The sequence below is a fragment of the Acinonyx jubatus genome, chromosome C1 (genome assembly GCF_027475565.1).
Source record: "Acinonyx jubatus isolate Ajub_Pintada_27869175 chromosome C1, VMU_Ajub_asm_v1.0, whole genome shotgun sequence".
In the NCBI taxonomy this organism is placed as follows: domain Eukaryota; kingdom Metazoa; phylum Chordata; class Mammalia; order Carnivora; family Felidae; genus Acinonyx; species Acinonyx jubatus.
Window position 1 is genome coordinate 158,978,407 of NC_069381.1, and position 22,070 is coordinate 159,000,476.

The 22,070-nt window shown below is 37.7% G+C and overlaps 1 protein-coding gene across 7 annotated transcripts in view; it reads left to right on the top strand.

Moving 5' to 3' along the window:
* MAP3K20 (mitogen-activated protein kinase kinase kinase 20) overlaps window positions 1–22,070 on the top strand; it is a 184,714-nt gene that overhangs the window by 77,266 nt on the left and 85,378 nt on the right. For all 7 annotated transcript variants that reach the window (XR_008295443.1, XM_027055471.2, XM_027055472.2 and 4 more), the window contains exon 3: window positions 10,797–10,884. Coding sequence is in view for 6 of the 7 variants with exons in the window: in XM_027055471.2 (XP_026911272.1) it covers window positions 10,797–10,884 (88 nt within the window). In the remaining variant the exon portion in view is untranslated. The remainder of the gene's footprint in view (window positions 1–10,796; window positions 10,885–22,070) is intronic.

Genomic DNA, 22,070 nt, shown 5'->3' on the forward strand with positions numbered 1-22,070 from the left:
ATTGGTACTCTGGAGACAAAGCAGTCTTTGGAGAAAGTCTTTTGACTTTGGTTTCTATAGCATTGATTTCTGCTCTAATCTTTATTATTTCCCATCTTCTCTTTGGGGTTTTATTTGCTGTTCTTTTTCCAGCTCTTTAAGGTATAAGGTTAGGTTGTATATCTCAGACCTTTCTTCCTTCTTTTTTTTTTAATTTTTAAAATTTTTTTTTTTTTTATTTTAGAGAGAGAGACAAAGCACAAGTTGGGGAGGGGCAGAGAGAGGAGGAGACACGGAATCTGAACCAGGTCCCAGGCTCTGAGCTGTCAGCACAGAGCCCAATGCTGGGCTTGAACCCACAGACCACAAGATCATGACCTGAACCGAAGTTGGATGCTCAACTGACTGAGCCACCCAGGTGCTCTGACCTTTCTTCCTTCTTTAAGAAGGCCTGGATTACTATATACTTCCCTCTTATGGGGAGTATATAGTGCTTTTGCTGCGTTCCAGAGGTTTTGCGCTGTGGTGTTGTCATTTTCATTGGCTTCCATGTACTTTTTAATTTCCTCTTTAACTTCTTGGTTATCCCATTCATTCTTTAGTAGGATGTTCTTTTGTCTCCAAATATTTGTTATCTTTCCAAATTTTTTCTTGTGATTAATTTTGAATTTCATAGTGTGGTGGCTTGAAAATATGCACAGTATGATCTCAATCTTTTTGTACTTATTGAGGGCTGATTTATGTCTCCGTATGTGATCTATTCTGCAGAATGTTGCGTGTGCACTCCAGAAGAATGTGTATTCTGCTGCTTTAGGCTGAAATGTTCAGAATATATCTGTTAAGTCCATTTGGTCCAGTGTGCCATTCAAAGCCATTATTTCCGTGTTGATTTTCTGTTTAGATGATCTATTGCTGTAAATGGAGTGTTGAAGTCTCCACTATTACAGTATTTTTATCAATGAGTTTCTGTATGTTTGTGATTAATTGATTTATGTATTTAGGTGCTTTCACGTTTGGAGCATTAATGTTTATAGTTGTTAAATATTCTTGGTGGATAGACCCCTTAATTATGATATAATGCCCTTCTTCATCTCTTGTTGCATCTTTATTTTTTTAGTTTTTTTTAATGTTTATTTTTTTTTTGAGAGAGAGACAGAGACAGAATGTGAATGGGTTGTGGCAGAGAGAGAGGGAGACACAGAAGCAGAAGCAGGCTCTAGGCTCTGAGCTGTCAGCACAGAGCCCGACGCGGGGCTCAAATTCACAAGCTGTGAGATCATGATCTGAGCCGAAGTTGGATGCTCAACTGACTGAGCCACCCAGGAACCCCTACATCTTTATTTTAAAATCTAGATTTTCTGATATAAGTATGGCTACTCTGGCTTTCTTTTGGTGGCGATCAGCATGATAGGTTGTTCTTCATCCTCTACTTTCAATCTGAAGGTGTCTTTAGGTCTAAAATGAGTCTCTTGTAAACAGCATATAGATGGATCTTGTTTCCTTATCCATTCTGTTACCATATATCTTTTGATTGGAGTGTTTAGTACATGGACATTTAGAGTGAGTACTGAAAGATATGAACTTATTGCCATTGTGTGGCCTGTAGAGTTGGAGTTTCTGGTGATGGTCTCTGGTTCTTCTTAGTCTTTGTTGCTTTAGTCTTTTTTTTTCTTTCTTTCATCTTTTCTCCCCTCAGAGAGTAACCCTTAAAATTTCTTGCAGGGGTGGTTTAGTGGTCATGAACTCCTTTAGTTTTTGTTTGTCTGGGAAACTCTGTATCTTTCCTTCTATTTTGAATAACAGCCTTACTGAATAAAGAATTCTCAGCTGCATATTTTTCTGATTCAGCATGTTGAATATATCCTGTCACTCCTTTCTGGCCTGCCAAGTTTCTGTGGATAGGTCTGCTGTGAACCTCATCTGTCTTCCCTTGTAAGTTAAGGACTTTTTTTCTCTTGCTGCTTTCATGAGTCTTTCCTTGCCTGAGTATTTTGTGAATTTGACTATGATATGCCTTGTTGATGGTCGGTTTTTGTTGAATCTAATGGGAGTTCTCTGTGCTTCCTGGATTTTGATGTCTGTGCCTTTCTCCAGGTTAGGTAAGTTTTCTGCTATGAATTGCTCACATAAACCTTTTACCCCTTTTTCTCTCTCTTCATCTTCTGGGACTCCTCTCATTTGGATGTTATTCCTTTTTAATGAGTCACTGAGTGCTCTAATTCTTACATTGTGCTCTTTTGCCTTAATCTCCCTCTTTTTTCCTGCTTCATTGTTCTCCATAAGTTTGTTCTCTCTATCGCTGATTCGCTGCTCTGCTTCATCTGTCCTTGCCGCTGTGGCATCCATTCTAGATTGCAGCTCAGTTATAGCATTTTTTCTTTCATCCTGACTAGCTTTTACTTCTTTTATTTCTGCAGAAAGGGATTCTAATCTATTTTCAACCCCAGCTAGTATTCTTATTATCGTAATTCTAAATTCTGGTTCAGACATCTTGCTTGTATCTATGTTGATTAAGTCACTGGCTGTCATTTCTTCCTGTTCTTTCTTTTGGGGTGAATTCCTTCATTTCATCATTTTGGGGGAAGAAAATTAAAAAATTAAAACCAACACAAAAAAATCAAATAAAAGATGCTAGATTCTAGGTGTGTTTTGGTCTGGCTGTTTAAAGAAGCTTGGTAGAGAAAAAAGGGGAAAGAAAAGAAAAGGAAAATGTTTGAAAATTAAGAAAAAATGAATTCAATAAAATAGACTAAAATGAAATGATTAAAGTAGAATAGAATTAAAAATTTACAAAAAATAAAAAATGTAGTAGAAAAAAACAATCTTTTTTAGAAGAACATAAATAAAAATACTTTTTTTTCCTCTTTTGGTATTCAAAAATAAAAAGAAAAAAAAATGAATAGATGGACCAGTGAACAGAATGAAATACACATGAAATTACATCCAGTTTCCCCTAGAAGTTAAACTATGAAGCACTTTATAGTCTGTAAACTAAGTAAGCAGAGAGACATGTAGTGTTCCTCTAGAGCACAGTTGGATGGGGCTTGGTGTAACAGCTCCGTTCTCCATTAGATGGCGCTGCTTAGCTCACTGGGGTGGATTGTTGTGGTACATGTATGCCTGTATGCGCATGTTTGGGAGAGGTGAAAATGGTGTCACCCAGCTACCTGGTCTCTAGCATCAGAACTCTGTGCTCTCAGGGCACCTGGGTGGCTTGGTAGGTTAAGCATCTGAATTCAGCTCAGGTCATGATTTCACAGTTTGTGAGTTCAAGCCCCACACTGGGCTCTGTGCTGACAGCTCGGAGCCTGGAGCAAGCTTCTGATTCTGTGTCTCCCTCTCTCTCTCTCTGCCTCTCCACCACTCACACTCTGTCTCTCTCTCAAAAATAAACATTTAAAAATTTTTTAAAAAAAAGAACTCTGTGCTCTCACCGACTAGCAATCAAGCACCCCTCCTCTGTCTCCAGCTTTCATCCACTCCCCACTTATATGCTGTCTGCAACCAAGCTGTCATCCTGCCAGGCAGTACCTCCCTCCTGAGTTTTATCTCAGATGGGGCTGTGTTTCCAAACCCCTCACTTCTGAGGGCCCTGTAGCTTTGACCTGCTCTCACCCTTTGAGAGGGTCTTGCGGAGCAATGGCTGGTGCCAGCCCACCCCCATGAACATTTGTGTGACTGCACTGCTGCAGATGTCCAGAGACTGCCAGCCTGCCCCAGAAAGTTTGTGGGATCGTGTAGCAGCAGTGTTTCAGGGATTGTGGTAAATCACTACACACATCTGGCACCAGGCTTCACTGCTCCCTAATGTCCTTATTCCAACACCAGAAAACGTGTTTGTTCTTTGGGGTTTTCTGGGACCTCTGCCTGTAGGAAAGCCACACAGCCTCTACCAAATGACTTCCCAGGGTAACCATCTCTCCCTGTGTGGCCCGAGGACCCCTTGGACCTCACTGTCTGCTCCTGAGGATTCACCCTTCCCATCAGAGCTCTGCCGGGTATCCAGCTGCAGAGTTTCAGACTCTGCACTCCCTTGTTTATAGAATCCTAATGGTATTTAAACCCTGCCCTTTCTCCTTTCTCCCTTTCTTGTTCAATCCCTTATGGGTGTTTCCACTGTTTCTCTCCAGCTGCTTTTAGAAGGAATGCTTTTCCTATATTCTCCCTCTGTCTCCATCCTCTCTCTGCAAGCAAAGATAGCTCCCTGCCCTCTGAAGCTTCTCTCTTCCCCAGTTCATCTCTCCGTGCCATGTTCCTGCTGAGTTCTGTGACTCAAGTTATGCAGATTGTCGTGTTAATCCTCAGATCAATTTTCTAGGTGTGCAAGATGGTTTGGTACTGATCTAGCTGCATTTCAAGGATGAGAGAAGCAGAAAACTTCCAGGCTGCTCCACCTTGTTGGCCCCACCTCCGAAAGCCTTTGACTTTGAATGCACAGTGTGAAGGACACTGCTTCCTTTGAATGATTGAATGAGCTACTTTGCTTTTTTTTTTTACTATCATACTTTGATGGATTCTCTGGAATCTTGGAATTGGTGAGGACCTCCGAGATCAGGTCCCTGGAATGTTTTAAATGTCACATGCACCAGAGGGCAAGAAGGAGCAGTTGACACGGACAGTAGACATATACCTTGGACTTTTTTATACCTACTGTCTTTGTTGTCAGTGTCACATCACAGGCAGAGAGGGACCCTGTGTGACACAGTCCTGCTGTTACATGGGGGGGTCATAGCTGTTGATAGCCAGGGAGAAAAACCTGTTCCTAAGGTGTAAATGGAGCCTGCCAGCCTACTGATGTGGGTCTTCATCAACTATTTCTTTCATTAGAGAGTGTTGTTTGTATAGATCAATAGAATGGTGTCAGTATCTTTACCTTCTTTCAGAAAGGAAGTGAACTCACTTTTATTAATAACATGTCACATAAATACATAGAGACTGTATCAGTGGAATGTAAAAAATGTAAAACAGGCTTTAAAAACAGAATCTTTAAGGGTTTTATGACAGCTCTCAAATATTAAACATATTTAAATTTGGGATTAGGTTGAAAAACTTTTAGTTATAAGCCATGGGGATATAATATATAGCATGGTGACTGCAGTTTATAATACTGTGTTGTATATTTGAAAGTTGCTAATGGAGTAGGTCTTAAGAGTTCTTATCACAAGAAAAAAGAACTTGTCACTGTGCTGGTGATGGATGTTAGTTAGACTTACTGTGACTAGTTTGCAGTGCATATAAATATCGAATCTTCATGTTTTATATCTGAAACTAATGTTATATGTCAATCATAACTCAATTTTTTTCAAGAAGGCAATTTTGCCAAAATAAAAATACGTTTTGAATCAAGGGAAAGGGATTGCTCCAAAGATGAAGCTATTAATTTAAAATGTTCTTTTAAGACTGTTAAAAGTACTTTAAAGGAAGAAAATTAAAACTTAAATTCCCTTAAATGTATTTAAATTATGATATTTAGCTAAATTTAATTTAAATTATGATACTTTACTTCTCTTAATCTCTCTGAATCAGCCATTTGGACCCTGTGTGTTAGTCAACTTCCGAAACCATGGCAGACTGAGCTAATGGCTGACTCATCTCCCCATATAAAGATATAGAAAGGCCAGTTAAATTAAAACTAACAGAATACCTCCTCCCCAGCTCTGTTAACAAACTACAACTCCTCTGTAACCCTTCCCATAAAGGAAGAAGAAGTAGGGAAGGGGCAAAGGAGGAAAGGGGGGAGGTAGAGGAAGAAATCAGCCAGCTGGAAACAGTAGGAACAGTCACGTAGCTTACTGTAAGTGCAGATGGGTTCGGACATTTTTGTACTCCCATAAAGACGTTTTTATGGACAGACTGTGACTACCTCACTTCTGTATCAGATTGGGACTCTTTGTTTTATGGAGTGTCTTTGGGCCAGAGGTAAAATTGTCTGTCACAGAGTTTCCTTGCTTCCTTAAATCCTAATCTGGAAAACTGCTTCTTTACCTAAGGATATCTAGACCTTGAGCTGTGTAACTTTGAGATGATTACTCTGTGTGTGTACGTGTATGAGGGTACATATATGCATATAAATAGAAGATCATCATCTCTGCAGAAGTCTAGAATAGAATTTTTTTAAACTTTTTTTTTATTGTGGTAAAATATACATAGCATGAAATTTGCCATTTTAGCCATATTTAAGTGTACAGTTCAGTGGCATTAGTTACATTCACAGTGTCGTACAAACATCACTACTGTCTGTTTCCCAATCTTTTCTTAACTCCGAGCAGAAACTCTACACATTAAACAGCATTAGTGTAACCTTAACCTTCTTTCCTTATCTCTGAATTTTCCAATTCAAGATAGGTCATAAAAGCAGGATCATGCGATATTTGTTGTTTTATGTCTGGCAGATTCACTTAGCAGGATGTGTTCAAGGTTCATCTGTGTTGTAACATGCATCAGAACTTAATCCCTTTTTATGGTTAAATTAATATTCCACTGTATTTATAAATCATGTTTTATTTATTCATCAGTTGATTGTATTTGGGTTGCTTCTACCTTTTGATTATTGTGAGTAATGCTGCAGTGAGCTTTGGCATACACATATTTGAGTTCCTAGAATGCCATTTTGCAAACTGAGAAATACATAGATTCTGTACGTAGAAATATTAGGTCATCTGTATTTCCAACATTGATTAAAATTATTATTTCAGGGTAACTTAAGTATACACAGAATAGGGGTGCCTGGGTGGCTCAGTCGGTTGAGCGTCTGACTTCAGCCCAGGTCATGATCTCACAGATCATGAGTTCAAGCCCCACATCAGGCTCTGTGCTGACAGCTCAGAGCCTGAAGCCTGCTTTGAGTTCTGTGTCTCCCTCTCTCTCTGCCCCTTTCCTGTTCATACACTTTCTCTCTCTCAAAAATAAATAAACATTAAAAAAATTTAAAAAAATATACATAAAATAACACTAAGAACTACTTGTGCTTTTAAAAAAAAAAAAAGTTTTTATTTTTAAGTAATCTCTATTCCCAACATGGGACTCAGACTCAAAACCCCAATGTCAAGAGTCACATGCTCTACTGACTGAGCCAGCCAGACACCCCAGAACTCCTTACACTTACAGCTCTTATAAAATCAAACCAATTTTCCAGTTAAGTAAAAATAAAACTATAAAATCAGTATAGCTAAAGTGAACAATTTTCATCAATTACATTTACTGAAAATAAATGGGTTTTGCTGATGTTGATAGTATAAAAAGATAAATTTTTTGGCACAATGGAACATTATTTTAGCCATCGTTATTATGTTTCCTTTATAACAGTGAGCTTGTTTTAGACCACTAATCCATTATTTTGATGGGCAGTCTATTTGCTAGAGTATTCCAGAATATAAATCTGGAAAACAACAATTTAAGGAGAAGTTTTTTTGTTACTACAACAGTCTCACCAATGAATGGTTGGCAAGCAGGTTCTTGTAAAGACAAATCCACAGAATACATTCACTTGATATCAGATACTGACTGCTACAGCACTGGTTTTATTTGGCTAATCCCACAGTTATTTCTGTTGGAACTTGCTTGAATTGGTAACTTCATATTACTTGACCTTCCTTTATTGTAAATACCACTTATTTATGTAGTCTGTGTTGATTATAAATAAATTCATTATCATAGAACTAGTATAGCACTCTAAAGTAGTATGTTGTTTTCATGATGTTAAATCAAATTCTTAGTTTATTAAATTAGAACCTAAGTCTTATAATGTGAAAATGTCTTTTACTTACTAATTATACCACAAAAATTTAGTTTTTGTTAACTAAAAAAAATTTAAATGAACATGATAGTGGCACACAAGATGGTCGTTAGTTGAACATTAGCATATCTTACCAGCACTTGATAAATTCTATTTCTCCAAGGCATCACTTGGCAATATCTTAAATTTAAACTTGAAAATTAGCTGGAACATTGAAAATGCCATGTAGTGCTGAATTATAAAATGATCATCCATGGATTTAGAATATACTTTTTTTTTTTAAGTAGGCTCTGCACCCAACATAGAGCTTGAACTCATGACCCTGAGATCAAGAGATCTTGAGATCAGTAATCAAATGCTTTAATGACTGAGCCAGCCAGGCACCCCTTAGAATATTCTTGTATTTATTCTTTCTTAATACAAACATTTTTGTAAAGATTTTATTTTTTTAAGTAAGCTCTACACTCAATGTGGGGCTCTACTTACAACCCCAAGATCAAAAGTCACATGCTCTACCCACTGATCTAGCCAGGTATAAACATTTTTGATGGTCACAGAATTTAGATAGCCAAGAATATACCAAAGCATACCAAAGGGTAAACACTCCCCTATTTTGACAAATACTAGTCCAAACGTTAATGCTTTACTCACATTGAATTCTAATGCTTCACTTGGAAAGAGTTGATCTGCCTTAAAAATAGTGGGGGCTTAGGGGCACCTGGGTGGTTTAGTTGGTTGAGTGTCTGACTCTTGGTTTCAGCTCAGGTCTTGATCTCACAGTTCTGTGAGGTCAGGCCCCACATGGTTCTTTGTGCTGAGCACAGAGCCTGCTTAGGATTCTTTTCCTCTCTCTTCCTCTCTCTCTCTCCCTCTCTCCCTCTATCTCTACCCCTCCCCTGTACACGTGCTCTCTCTCTCAAAATAAATAAATAAACTTAAAAAAAAAAAAACATAAAGGGGCTTATGTTTTCCAAACTTCACATGAACTCTGTTTAATAACAAAGTTCATTTATTGTTTCTTTCTTTTTTAAAATGTTTTTTTATTTTTGAGAGAGAGAGAGAAAGAGAGAAACAGAGTGTGAGCAGGGGGAGGGGCAGAGAGAGAGGGAGACACAGAATCCGAAGCAGGCTCCAGGCTCTGAGCTGTCCACACAGAGCCCGACTCGGGGCTTGAACTCACAAACCATGAGATCATGACCTGAGCTGAAGTTGGACACTTAACTGACTGAGCCACTCAGGCGCCCCTTGTTTATTGTTTCTTAATAAGAAATAGGATTGCCATATAGGTGAATAATTATCTTACCCAATTAATGAATTTTCCTTCTATTTGGAAAACTAAACTATGAGAAGCAGGTTGTTTGATGAACACAGAACCTCTGCACACAGTAGGCACTCAGTGTGAGAGAAATGTTTTGATAGCCCCCTTCAGCACCTGTATCACTGAAAGAAAAACATTGTCAAAGAAACCTTGATAAATGTCTCAACCAGTTGATAATAATTTTCCCTTCTCTTGATTCCATATTGACCTCATGGCAGCCCTTAAATTTCTTTTTTGTGCCTAGTTCTGATTTTAATGAAATCTCAATTCTTATCCTATGACAGAAATTTATAACAAATAACACCAACTTATATTGTGCAGATTCCCGAAGGGGAGTCCTCTTTCTAACCAACCCTTGTCCATTTTTCCTTAATTGCTTACATTCTTTTTTATTTTTTTAATGTTTGTTTTTCGAGAGAGTGAGACTGTGAGCAGGGAGACACAGAATCCAAAGCAGGCTCTAGGCTCTGAGCTGTCAGCACAGAGCCCGATGTGGGGCTCGAACTCACAGACCATGAGATCATGACCTAAGCTGAAGCCAGATCGACTGAGCCACCCAGGTGCCCCAATTAATTGCTTACATTCTTGATGATACCCTTTCTGGCATGGGGAATTATAAATCTCCTATTTACTTACTGCCAATAACATGCTTTTCATTTAAAAATATTAAATGTTTTCATACTTAAGTGATTTTATATCTAACTGTATTATAATTCCTGATTAGCAATATTTTATCTCCATAAAACTGGTAACTCCATGTGATTTAGTTAATTTAGAAAATGTTCTTCTACAGACATTAGCAGAAGTAGCTTTGTTTTTTCATTAAAATTAAGTTTAATAAAATTTATTTTTTATGATGTCACTCTGCAGTAGAGTTTGCTAATATTTAATACATTTCAAATGTAAAGTATGGCTTCCCTATCAAATCACTGCTGAAGGTCAGGAATCCACCCTTACATCCTTTACAGCACCTTGCTGCATATAGCAAAGAGCCATAATACATTTGAACGATTAGATAATATAAATGGCTATTACTTGAATCTATTTCAGTAATAGTTAAGAAGTCCTCCCTTAATTTTGTCATGATTCTTCACCCAGCCAGTAGAAGGTCAGTCTTGAGTCTCTCAGAAGACGTGATGCAGAAAACACCCATTCAACTCTTAGGAAGAGGGCTTTCTGTAAATAAATATGGTATTTCGCCACTTCGTCCTCCTCCTCCACTATCAGTCATGCTGGCCTGCTAGGGAGCAGTTCTGTTGTTGCCACTTCAACCCCATTTCCTTTTTACATTTTTAGGAAGTTTCAATAGAAATTCTTAAACTTGGGCACATGGGTGGCTCAGTCGGTTAAGCGTCCGACTTAGGCTCAGGTCATGATCTCACGGTTCATGGATGGGTTCGAGCTCCGCGTCGGGCTCTGTGCTGACAGCTCAGAGCCTGGAGCCTGCTTCAGATTCTGTCTCCCTCTTTCTCTGCCCCTCCCCCGCCCACACTCTGCGCGCGCGCGCGCGCGCGTGTGTGTGTGTGTGTGTGTGTGTGTGTTGTGTCTCTCTCACAAATAAAATAAACATTAAAACAAACTTTTTTTTAAATCCTTAAACTTTCAAGACAACTGCTAAGACAGAGTTCTATCAGCATCCCATACTTGTTGAGCACACATATATCTTTGTAAATGTATGTTAAAGGAAATTGAATAGGAAACCTATTTTATGAGACTTTTATAAAGGTGAAATTTTATGTAACTTTGTATTTGATTTTTGTACAGGCAGAAATACTCAGTGTCCTCAGTCACAGAAACATCATCCAGTTTTATGGAGTAATTCTTGAACCTCCCAACTATGGTATCGTCACAGGTAGGCACGAATCATTTGACTTTTCTTTCCCCAATTACCTAGCTTTAGATTCCTTAATATGCTAAAATGCTTAATATTAGGTTCAGTCATGAATTGTGTGCTACTGTCAGATGTCACTTCTGTTGCTATAAAGCATTAATAAAACTGATTATATCAATATAATTAAGAATGGTGTTTCCACTTCTACCCATGTTTAATTGTGCTAATTATATCTGCGTAAATGCTATTTAAATGCACTCGCAGCTGCAATACCAATATTTAAAGGTGCCGTTTAACTAAAATTTCATTTAATTAGCTGAAATGAGCAATGTTTTTTGTAACTCCGTGACCTTTTACAAATTAAGATTTCTTGAGCTGTTCATGTTGTAATTCTTTGCAAGGTATTTTAATCCCTTTAGAGCATTCTTTCCTCAAGGTCTCTGACGTGAGAATAATATTTTTCAGGTTTGGTCATCGGGGTTGGTAATGACCTTGATCTAAATTATCACATTTGGAGCAGCAGTTTATAACTGATGGGAATACCCTTTCCAGAAAGGAGCACACAGAAAATGTTGCCATATAAAAACAAAGACCCATGTTTTTAATACTTTGTGCTCATATGTGTACAATCCAATAAGCAGCTTTAGGTCTATAATAAGTATAACATTCAATTTTATAATAAATGACTTTGGTCACGTTCTTTATCATGGCTGTTCTTTGATTAAAACAAAACCAACAAGAAACCTTAAAAGATTAACCCTGTCTTCTTCTGCTATAGTGGTAACACCTATAATTTTCTTTACAGAAAGTAATAACCAAAATAACCCTCAATAAAAAGGTTTGGATTCAGTACTTTCTTATAAACGCTCTCATCTAACACTTACAGTAACCCCATAAGATAGGTAAAGTAATTTCTATTTCATAAATAAGAAACTAAAACTCTAACTTAAGTACCTTTCCCAAGGTCATCCAGCTAGTGGTAGATCCACTAAATTTCTCAGATTGACCTTCTACAGAAGCGCCTCTTCTTAAATGCAGCCTGGGCTCTAGACGGCTCAGGGCACCAGTTCTTCCCATCCAAGGGGTATAGTTCTGTAACTTCTGTCTTTGAGTAGCAAGCAGTTTCACAGGCTCTTACTCTGATAAATAGCATTTTTACCTAAGTTCTTACATGGAGGGAATTTTATCCCTATTTAGCTATATGTATTTAGGTCTATGCCTAAAATGGGGTAATGTGGCAGTTTCTGCTCTTTCCTATTAACCTGCATACCCAAGAATGGGTTACAGTGTTAAGGTGTAAACCACATTTAACTTACGTCATATTTCTGACTAAAGTTAAACCTCGTCCTGTCCCAGGTACCATATTGTTCCCCGCTCCCTAGTCCATCATATTTACTTTTAACTAGTTGGGTTTACCTTTAAAATCTGAATCCAGTTTTCTGTTCCTCGTTTGTGACTTAAATTATTCTTACCTAGCAGATGAAAGCATGGCGCTCCAAAGAGATTAGATTAGATACTATGCTAATACTATACTATTAGATACTATTAGATTAGAGATAGATTAGATACTGTGCTTCTTGTCTTGTACCCTTGACGTTTAATACTTTTGAGTGGAAGACATTAGCTTTAATGAACTCAGTGGACTATTTATGAAGTTTTGTAGCTTCTCAAGGTGAGGATGAGGAATAGAAAAAGGGACTTGAGTCATGGTGTGAATTCCTTTTTCTAAGAGTTTATTCTGAGTCCCAAGGAGGATGTGAAACACATTCATTGTTAGCCAGCATACTCACCTCGGGTCTTCTCATCCAAAAGAGGAAGAAAGTATCCAAGGAGTTGGATGAGTAAGTTTGATTTTATTTAGTTTGTTTTTTTTTAATGGACTAGCTGGTCCTTTATTTCATGCACCCCTCTAGCATTCCGTGCTCATACCTAGACCTGCCCCACATCTTTGGTTATACTTGATTAGCTCTTTTTAGATCCATGTCTGTTTCTCTGTAGAGCCAGTAATAAGCAACTGTTAACATTAAACATTTCTTTAAAACCACACAAATTTCACAATTGTCAGGTAATAGTAAATTGTGTATTTGTGGCTCTTTTATTGACCTGTGAGGTTGATTATTAAAGACACTTCTTAGCCAAGTTTTGGTGTTTTAAAGTGTATTAATTTGATAAGATTATTTTTGTTTCTAGAAATACTAATTTTGATTGTTTACAAGTATCCACCAAATAAATGTGAACTTCTCAAATGACCTGTAGCTTAAAGATCAAGCCATGTTCTGTGCGTGGGTAGCGGTCTATTTGCCAACCGAGCCTAGTTGGGGAGATCAGATGGGTTGGGGATGATAACAGCTATTCTGCCTCTTGAAATGAGCACAAATAAGTCTTAATATGGGGAGGTGAAGAGAGAACAGAGAGACAAACAGGCACATAGACCTTGATCATCCAGCTTAGCTGGCTCCTCCTCTTTTGAACTCTGTCAGATTTCTCAGATGTTGGTGTTCTGAGAGGGGAAACTTGAATCCATTCCACTTGAGTTTGTTAACAGAAAAGGTTGTTGCAGCAAGCAGCTGTTGTCACTCATACGGAGGACTTGAAAGAATGATTTGTCAGAGTGTTGGAATAGAATGGACACTGGTATTGGAATTGGGAGATGTGAGGTCTTGTCATGATTCTGCCAAAGCTGCATTGATGGATCTCTGATGATCTATGTCTCAGTTTTCTCCCATGTGAATGAAGGGACTAGAATAGATGATTTCTTGGTGGGAGTGTGTGTGTGTGTGTGTGTGTGTGTGTGTGTGTGTGTGTGTGTCCTGAAACTTTTCATCACAGACTTAAAAAACCTGCTTATAGGGGGACGCGAGGAAGAATTCTAGAGGCAACTGCCACTTTATTTCCCTTGGAGGGGAAGTGGGCCTCTTTCCCCCAGACCTACAAAGGAATGGAGTGACTAGGGGCGCCTGGGTGGCTCAGTCGGTTGGGCGTCCGACTTCAGCTCAGGTCACGATCTCGCAGTCTGTGAGTTCGAGCCCCGCATCAGGCTCTGGGCTGATGGCTCAGAGCCTGGAGCCTGTTTCCGATTCTGTGTCTCCCTCTCTCTCTGCCCCTCCCCCGTTCGTGCTCCGTCTCTCTCTGTCTCAAAAATAAATAAACGTCAAAAAAATTAAAAAAAAAAAAAAAAAGAAATGGAGTGACTAAAACTCAGACTACAAAGTCAAAAGAAAAGATACAGTAATGGGTCACCTTTTCTTTGATCTTTGGAAACCTCTTAATTCTGTACTACTCCCATTCTTTTATTTTTGTTTTCTTGATAGGTATTTACACACATACTTGATGATTCAGAGTGTAATGGTGAGATAACCCCTGGGAAGGAAGGTGGGATTGTTAGATACTAGGTCATGTAGTTCTTTTGTAGCCACATTGGAGAGGAAGCTGCACAAAGTACCTGGAGGCAGACTGGGTCCCAGGACTCCAGGGGAAGGTGGTTGAGGGTTTCAGAGGCCTAGGGAATTAAATCTTTGTGTCTAGGGCTGCTGTCACCTCTTAAGTTTGTTACCGATTCTACACGACCTCTTTTACTACTCGAAGAGAGGAGAGAGGAGGATACTAGTTCTACATGATTCTTCAACAGGCCCAAATTCTCATTCAACTTAACCATGGAAAACATACTAATTTTTTAGTGCCTGATCTCACTTCCTTGAACTTGAACTTGATCTTGATTTATTTTAGGCACAGACACATCTAATTTGCATGCTTTGATATTGTGTTGGTCTCTTCTCATTAGCCAATTAGAAACAAATGTCATGTCTTGTTATAACAAATTCCAGACATTTACCTAAATTCGTTTGTTCTATTATAATCCAAACTAAGCCTGGTCTTGGTAATATTTTATTACAAACAGATTTTGAGGTAATGGTGTTTGTTTTAACAAGACTGACTATATGTTTACATTTTTCAGAACCAGCTATCATTGCCATTAAAACTAAAAGGGAAAAATTACCTTAGAAATCAAAAGGAGGAGCTCTTGGGTGCCTTAGTTGGTTAAACGGCTGACTCTTGGTTTCTGCTCAGGTCATGATCCCAGAATTGTGGGATCAAGCCCCACATTAGGCTCCACACTGAGCGTGGAGACTGCTTGAGATTCTCTCTCTCTTTCCCTTTGCCCCTCTCCCCTGCTTGCATGTGTGCACTCTCTCAAATTAAAAAAAGAAAAAAAGAAAAAATAAAAAGGAGATGTTTGCTTAATATGGTTCTTAATGACCTTTTTTTAAAAAAGAATTAAAACAAATACTTTATACCAAAGTCTAATAAACTGTGTTCTAGGGAGAAGTGAAGTGGTTTATAAAGCATATAATCACATGTGTATTGGCGAGCCCTTAATTTCTAATGAGAAGACCAAAAGGATGAAAGAACTATGTCTTCTTACCCACATATTTAAAGATCACATTTTATATGAAATAATAGTGCTGCCTTTCTTGCACCCTCACATTCATGAAACAATTTCAATTATGTATCTTCTACATCCATGTTTGTTTCATTATCTGAATCCATTTTTCAAGTATCTTAGCCTAGTTTTCAGTGCACATCCCATTGGAGATGAAAATGCCTTGCTGTATGTCCCCTCCACTCCCAGTTACTATACTTCACAGCAAGAGATTCTGCGTCACCAGCTGGGTATTCCACACTTTAACTCCATTCTAACATGATCTACCTGGAGATAGCGTCAGATACCACAGGTTAGGGTCAATCCCACAAGAGTGCCTTCCCTCCACAAGAGATGCCATTTTCAAATTCAGGTTGTCACCTGTACTTCTGACCTCTGGCTATAAATAGGAGGTTCCTACTATGCCCTCCTTGGATTTGATTAAATACTGGAACTCAGGAAAAAACAGTTTACTTACTAGATTACTGATTTATTACAAAGGATATTAAAGGGCAAAAATGAAAAGTCAGATGAAGAGATACATAGAGTGAAGTCCAGAAGGGTTCTGAGTACAGGAGTTTCTGTCCCTTTGGAGTTTGGGGTGAGTCTTCCCAGAATGTGGATATGTTCCTCTCCACCCATCTGGAAGCTCTCTCAACCCCATCTTATTGGATTTTTATATAAGCTTTATTACACAGGCATGGTTGATTAAAGCACTGGCATTGGGGATGTTCAACCTCCAGCCCTGTTCCCTCTGCAGAGGTACATGTGTACTGGGGGAGGGGGGAGGGGTGGATTCTAGTCTCTTGGTTGGTTCTCCTGGCAAATAGCCTTTATCCTTAGGGGCTTTCCAAAAGTCACTTCATTAACATAAACTCAGATGTGGTGAAAAGGGGTTTGTTATGAATAACAAGACACTCTTTTTACCTGGATGGCTCTGGAGCTATTTCAGGAACCAAGGACAAAGACCAAATATAACAAAAGATACTCCCATTACTCTTATTGCTTAGAAAATTCCATGGGTTTTTGGAGCTGTGTTTCAGAAACAGGAAGACGACAAATACATATATTTTTTTAACGGTTTTTTTTAATGTTTATTTTTGAGAGAGAGCGTGCACTCAAGCAAATGCGCACAAGCACACAAGGGGGGGAGGGACAGAGAGAGAGGGAGACACAGAATCCAAAGCAGGCTCCAGGCTCTGAACTGTCAGCACAGAGCCCAACGTGGGCTCGAACTTGTGAACCACGAGATCATGACCTGAGCCAAAATCGGATGCTTAACTGACTGAGCCACCCAGGTGCCCCAAGGAATAATTTTTTATGATAACATATATTTACTTGTGTGAATTAACTTTAGTTTCAAAGTATTGTTCCTACCTTATATCTTCACAAATTTTAAAAAGCCATTTGTTGATATTCTAGACGCTATCATTATGATATTGATACTTATTATAAATCATTAAAGTTGGAATGGGATAATTCTCAGCCTCCCAAAATAAGGCCCAGCCTTTCTCCAAATTGGCCTTTAATATAAAGTGGAATTTTCTGGGAGAGACTGCCAGCTACAAATGAATTAGGAAGTTAGCAAATCCTCTCCCCAAAAGCATCTGTGAATCTGGACAAAATTTTTGGCGCTCTGGAAATTGACCAAATTGACAACAATCTCAGAAGTGTTTATATTTGAAAAATTGCTGAATTTGAGACAATAATAGTGGGAATCAGTAGTACTCTAGCCTACAGTTGTTCTCGTTCTTCTTATCCCACCCTCACACCAGCTCGGTCCACACAAAGGGCAGGCCATGAGGATTGGCAGCTTCTTTTTGCCACAGTGGAAGTGTGCTCACTAGATTGGAACATGGGTAATGCCTCCATCCCAGCAGCATTGTCAGTGATGGTCCTGGTGGCACATGAACAGGGAGGGCCCACAGCCCTACTAGCCTGAATAGAAGGTTGTGATTGGAGCAAATATATACCTGAGTGAGGCCATACATATGCAGAAAAGAGACTGGGGAGGGCCCACGCTATACACATACTCCTTCCTAATGGGCTCTGAGCCTATGAAAATACAAAGAGGAGACAAAAAAGGTCTCGTGTACAGTAAAAGCTACAGTGAATTTTGAATGTCCTCCTACTTCTTACATACAGATCCATCAGCCCAAGATATTTAAGCATAATTTCTGTATAACCACTGTCTGATCATTAATCTGTGGAGATATATGACAATCCCTGTAAAAGGCCAAACTTAGAAATAAAAACAAGATAAAAAAAACAAAACCAACAAATAAGCATAGACATCACCAGAGGGCATACTGTAGGAAAGAAAGATATCATAAATTTAACCCAAGCAAGTTAATAAACAAAACATCAATAACAACTTTTAAGGGGGAAGTCAGAATCCAGAGTTGCTCCAGTACATCATCTAAACTGTCCAAATTTTAAGAAAAGTAACTAGACTTATAAAGAGACAGAAATATTTGATCTATACTCAGGAAGAAAGGCCATGAATGGAAGTAGTTTCTAACTATCCTAAGATTTCGGATTTAACATACAAAGATTTCAAAGGATCAGTATGTTCAGAGAACTAAAGGAAACTATTTAAAGAATTAAAATTAAAACAGTGAATGAAACAACAAAGAATCTCATTAAGTAAATAGAATTTTTTTTAATAGGACCCCATGGGAAGTCTGGATTGAAAAGGACCATAATTAAAATGAAAAATAATGTAGAGTGACTGAATAGCACATTTGAGATAGCAAAGAAAAAAAATCAGTGAACTTAAAACTGGGCCAATAGAAACTGTCCAGTATGAAAAAGAGAAAAAATTTGTGTAAGGATGAACGGAACCTCAGAGACCTATGGACGACATCAGGTGTACTAATGTGTAATAGTAGCAGAAAGAGAAGAGGAGTAGAAAATGGAAAAAAACAGAAAAATAGTTGAAGAAATAATGGCCAGAAAAACTGAATTTGATATAACGCATTCACCTATGTACTGGAGAAGCTCAGTGAACTCTAAGTAGGATAGATTCAAAAGAACCCATACCTAGACACAAACTAGATTGTTAAAGACAAAGTGAAACCCTTGGAAGTAGTAAATAAAAACAACTTCTCACCTCTAAGGGAATAACAATAAGATTAATGGCAACTTCTCATCTACAACAATAAAGGCCAGAAACAGTAGACATTGAAAATGCTGAAAGAAAAAATTACATCCAGCAAAAATTATCCTTTAAAAATGAAAACAAAGATGGGGCACCTGGGTGGCTCAGTCAGTTGAGTGTCCGACTTTGGCTCAGTTCACGATCTCACGGTTCGTGAGTTCGAGCCTCGCACCAGGCTCTGTGCTAACAGCTCAGAGCCTGGAGCCTACTTCTGCTTCTGTGTCTTCCTCTCTCTCTGCCCCTCCCCTGCTCACACTGTCTCTCTCTATCTCAAAAATAAATAAACATTTAAAAAAATAAGTAAAAAATAAAAATGAAAACAAAGCAAAGATGTGCTTGAATAAAGGATGAGAGAATTTGTTATTAGTTCTGCCGTACAAGAAATACTAAAAGAAGTCCTTCAGGCTAAAAGAAAATGACAACAGATAGTAATTCAAGGAGAAATAAAGGGCACTGGAAATGATAAATATGTGGGTTACTCTAAAACACTCCATGTGTGTATTTGTTCTTATTTCTTCTTTTAACATCCTTAAACACATAAAGTTGCATGAAGCAATAATTAAAAACTTATTTTTTTTGCTGTTTTGCTTACTTAAAAAATATAGATATATTTTACAGTAATAGCATAAAAATGAGGGAGGGAATGGAGCTGTATTAGAGAACAGTTTATTTTACTAGAATTTAGTGTTGAAATAGGTTGTGCTAAATTAAGATGTATTTTATATTCCCTTTAGCTACCATGAAGAAAGTCCACTCGTGAAATATAGGAAAAAAATCAACTGAGGAATTAAATTATAAATAAAGAATATTAACATAGAAGAGGGCAGTAAAGGAAGAGAAGATGACTGAGAAGGATGGGAGACATGTAAAAAACAATATGGCAAAATCAAATCCAGCCATATCAATAATTACATTAAGTGTGAATGGTCTAAACTTTCTAGTCAAAAGACAGAGATTGTCAGACTGGATTTAAAAGAGCAAGATCCAACAATATGTTGTCTATAAGAGACACATTTTATTTTATTTTTTAATGTTTATTTGAAAGAGAGAGAAAGCATGAGCAGGGGTTGGTGCAGAGAGAGAGGGAGAGAGAAAATCCCAAGCAGGTTCTGCACTCAGCATGGGTCCCAATGCAGGGCTTGATCTCATGACCATGAGATCACAACCTGTGCCAAAATTGAGAGCTGGATGTTTGACTGAGCCACTCAGGCGCCTCTACAAGAGACACATTTTAGATTCAAAGACACAGAAACGTCGAAAGTAAATGGATGGAAAAAGACCTATCATGCAAACACTAACCATGAGAGAATTGGAGTAACTACATTAATTTCAGACAAAATAGACTTAAGAAATAGAGATGAATAGGGTCATTTCATAATGATAAAAGGATCATCCCACTAGAAAGAGCACCTGAAATATATACACACCTAACAACAGGTCCACAAAGTACAAGAAGCAAAAACTGACAAAATGTAAAGGATAAATAGGCAATTCAGCAATATTTGATTTCACTACCCTACTCTCAATAATTTATAGGACAGCTAGACGGAAAATAGCAAGGATCTAGAAGACTTGACAAACACTCTCCATCAATTCTAAGTCACCATACATAGAACACACCACTTAACAAAAAATACACATTCTTTTTAAGTACATGTGGAACATTCTCCAGGATACAGCATAAGTGACGCTATGAAATAAATCTCGATACATCTAAAAGGATTGTAATAATGCAATTTATGTTCTCCACTACAGTAGAATTAAGTTAGAAATCAACACAAGAAAGAAATCTGAAAAAACCCCAAATATTTGGAAATTAAACAACACACTTCTAAATACTCAGTGAGTCAAAGAGGAAATCACAATGGACTTTAAAATATTTTGGACAGAGTAAATGAAAAATGCAACATAACAAAATCATAGGAGGCAGGTAAAGTAATACTTAGAGGGAAATTTATAGCTTTAAACACCTAAGTCAAAAAAAGCCCAAAATTGATCATCTAAACTTCAATCTTAAGAAACCACAAAAAAGAACCAAATAAACCCAAAATAAGCCAAAGAAAGGAAGTAATAAAGATGAGAGCAGAACATGATAAACTAGAAAACAGAAAAATAATAGAGTAGAATCAATGAAACTACAAATTTGGTCTTTGAAAAGATCAGTGAAACTGACAAACCAGTAGCTACATTGACCAAGAGAAAAGGGAGAATGTACATATTAGCAAAATCAGAAATGAAGGAGAGGATAGTACTATGGCCTCGACAGAAACTTGAAGTTGACCAACTTTATGTCAACAAATTTGGTAATTTAGATATAATAAACAAATTCCTATAAAGATACAAGTTATGAAAATGGACTCAAGAGGAAACAGAAAATCTAAACAGACCTATAACAAAGAAATTAGAGTTAGTAATTTAAAATGTTTCCATAAGGAAAAGCCCAAACCCAAATGATTTTAATGGTGTATTCTATCAAATGTTTATATAAAAAATAACACCAATCCTTCCCATACTGTTTCAGAAAATAGAGGAAGAAGGAACACTTACTAACTCATTCCGTAATGCCAGTATTATCCCAATACCAAAGCCAGACAAAAACACAATAAGAAAACTATAGATCAGTATCCCTCATGGACATAGATGCAAAAATTCGTAACTGCGTACAGAAGGTCCCCAACTTACAATGGTTCAAAGTTACAATTTTTTGACTTTACAGTGGTACAAAAGCAATATGCATTCAGCAGAAACAGTACTTCAGATTTTGAATTTTGATCTTTTCTTGAGCCAGTGGTATGTGGTACGGTACTCGGTTGTGATGCTGGGCAACAGTGGCAGTGAACCAGAGCTCAGATACACGATCACAAGGGTGAACAACCACTACACCTACAAGCATTCTTTGCCCATAGAACCATTCTGCATTTCACTTTCAGTACAGTATTCAATAAATTACATGAGATATTCAACTCTTTATTATAAAATAGGCTCTGTGTTAGATAATTTTGGTCAGCTATAGGGTAATCTAAGTGTTCTGAGCATGTTTAAGGTGAGCTAGGCTAAGCATTGATGTTTGGTAGGTTAGGTGTACTAAATGCATTTTCAGCTTAACCATATTTTCAGTTTATGATGGGCTTATTGAGATGTAACCCCATTGTAAGTCAAGGAAGATCTGTATTAGCAAACTGAATCCAACCACCTATAAAAAGAATTATATACCATTATATACCAAATGGAATTTATCCCCAAAATGCACAGTTGGTTTAACATGTGAAATCAATTAATGTAATTAATGCACAGTTTAACATCTGAAATCAATTAATGTAAGGCAGTTATGAAATTGCATGCTCTTTTCGTAAGACTGGGGACAGGGTAGTGAGGTTCCACTCTTGCCACATCTATTCAGCATTATACTGGAGGTTCTAGCCAGTACAATTAGATAAGAAAAATAAAAGGAGTCTATACTGGAAAGGAAGTAGTAAAAGTATCTCATATGACATGATCCTGTGTGTAGAAAATCCCAAGGAATCCACAAAATCTACCAAAGCTCATAAGCAAGGTCACAAGGATCCAAGATTAATGTAAAAAAATCAGTTGTATTTCTATATACCGAGAATGAACAGTCTAAAAATG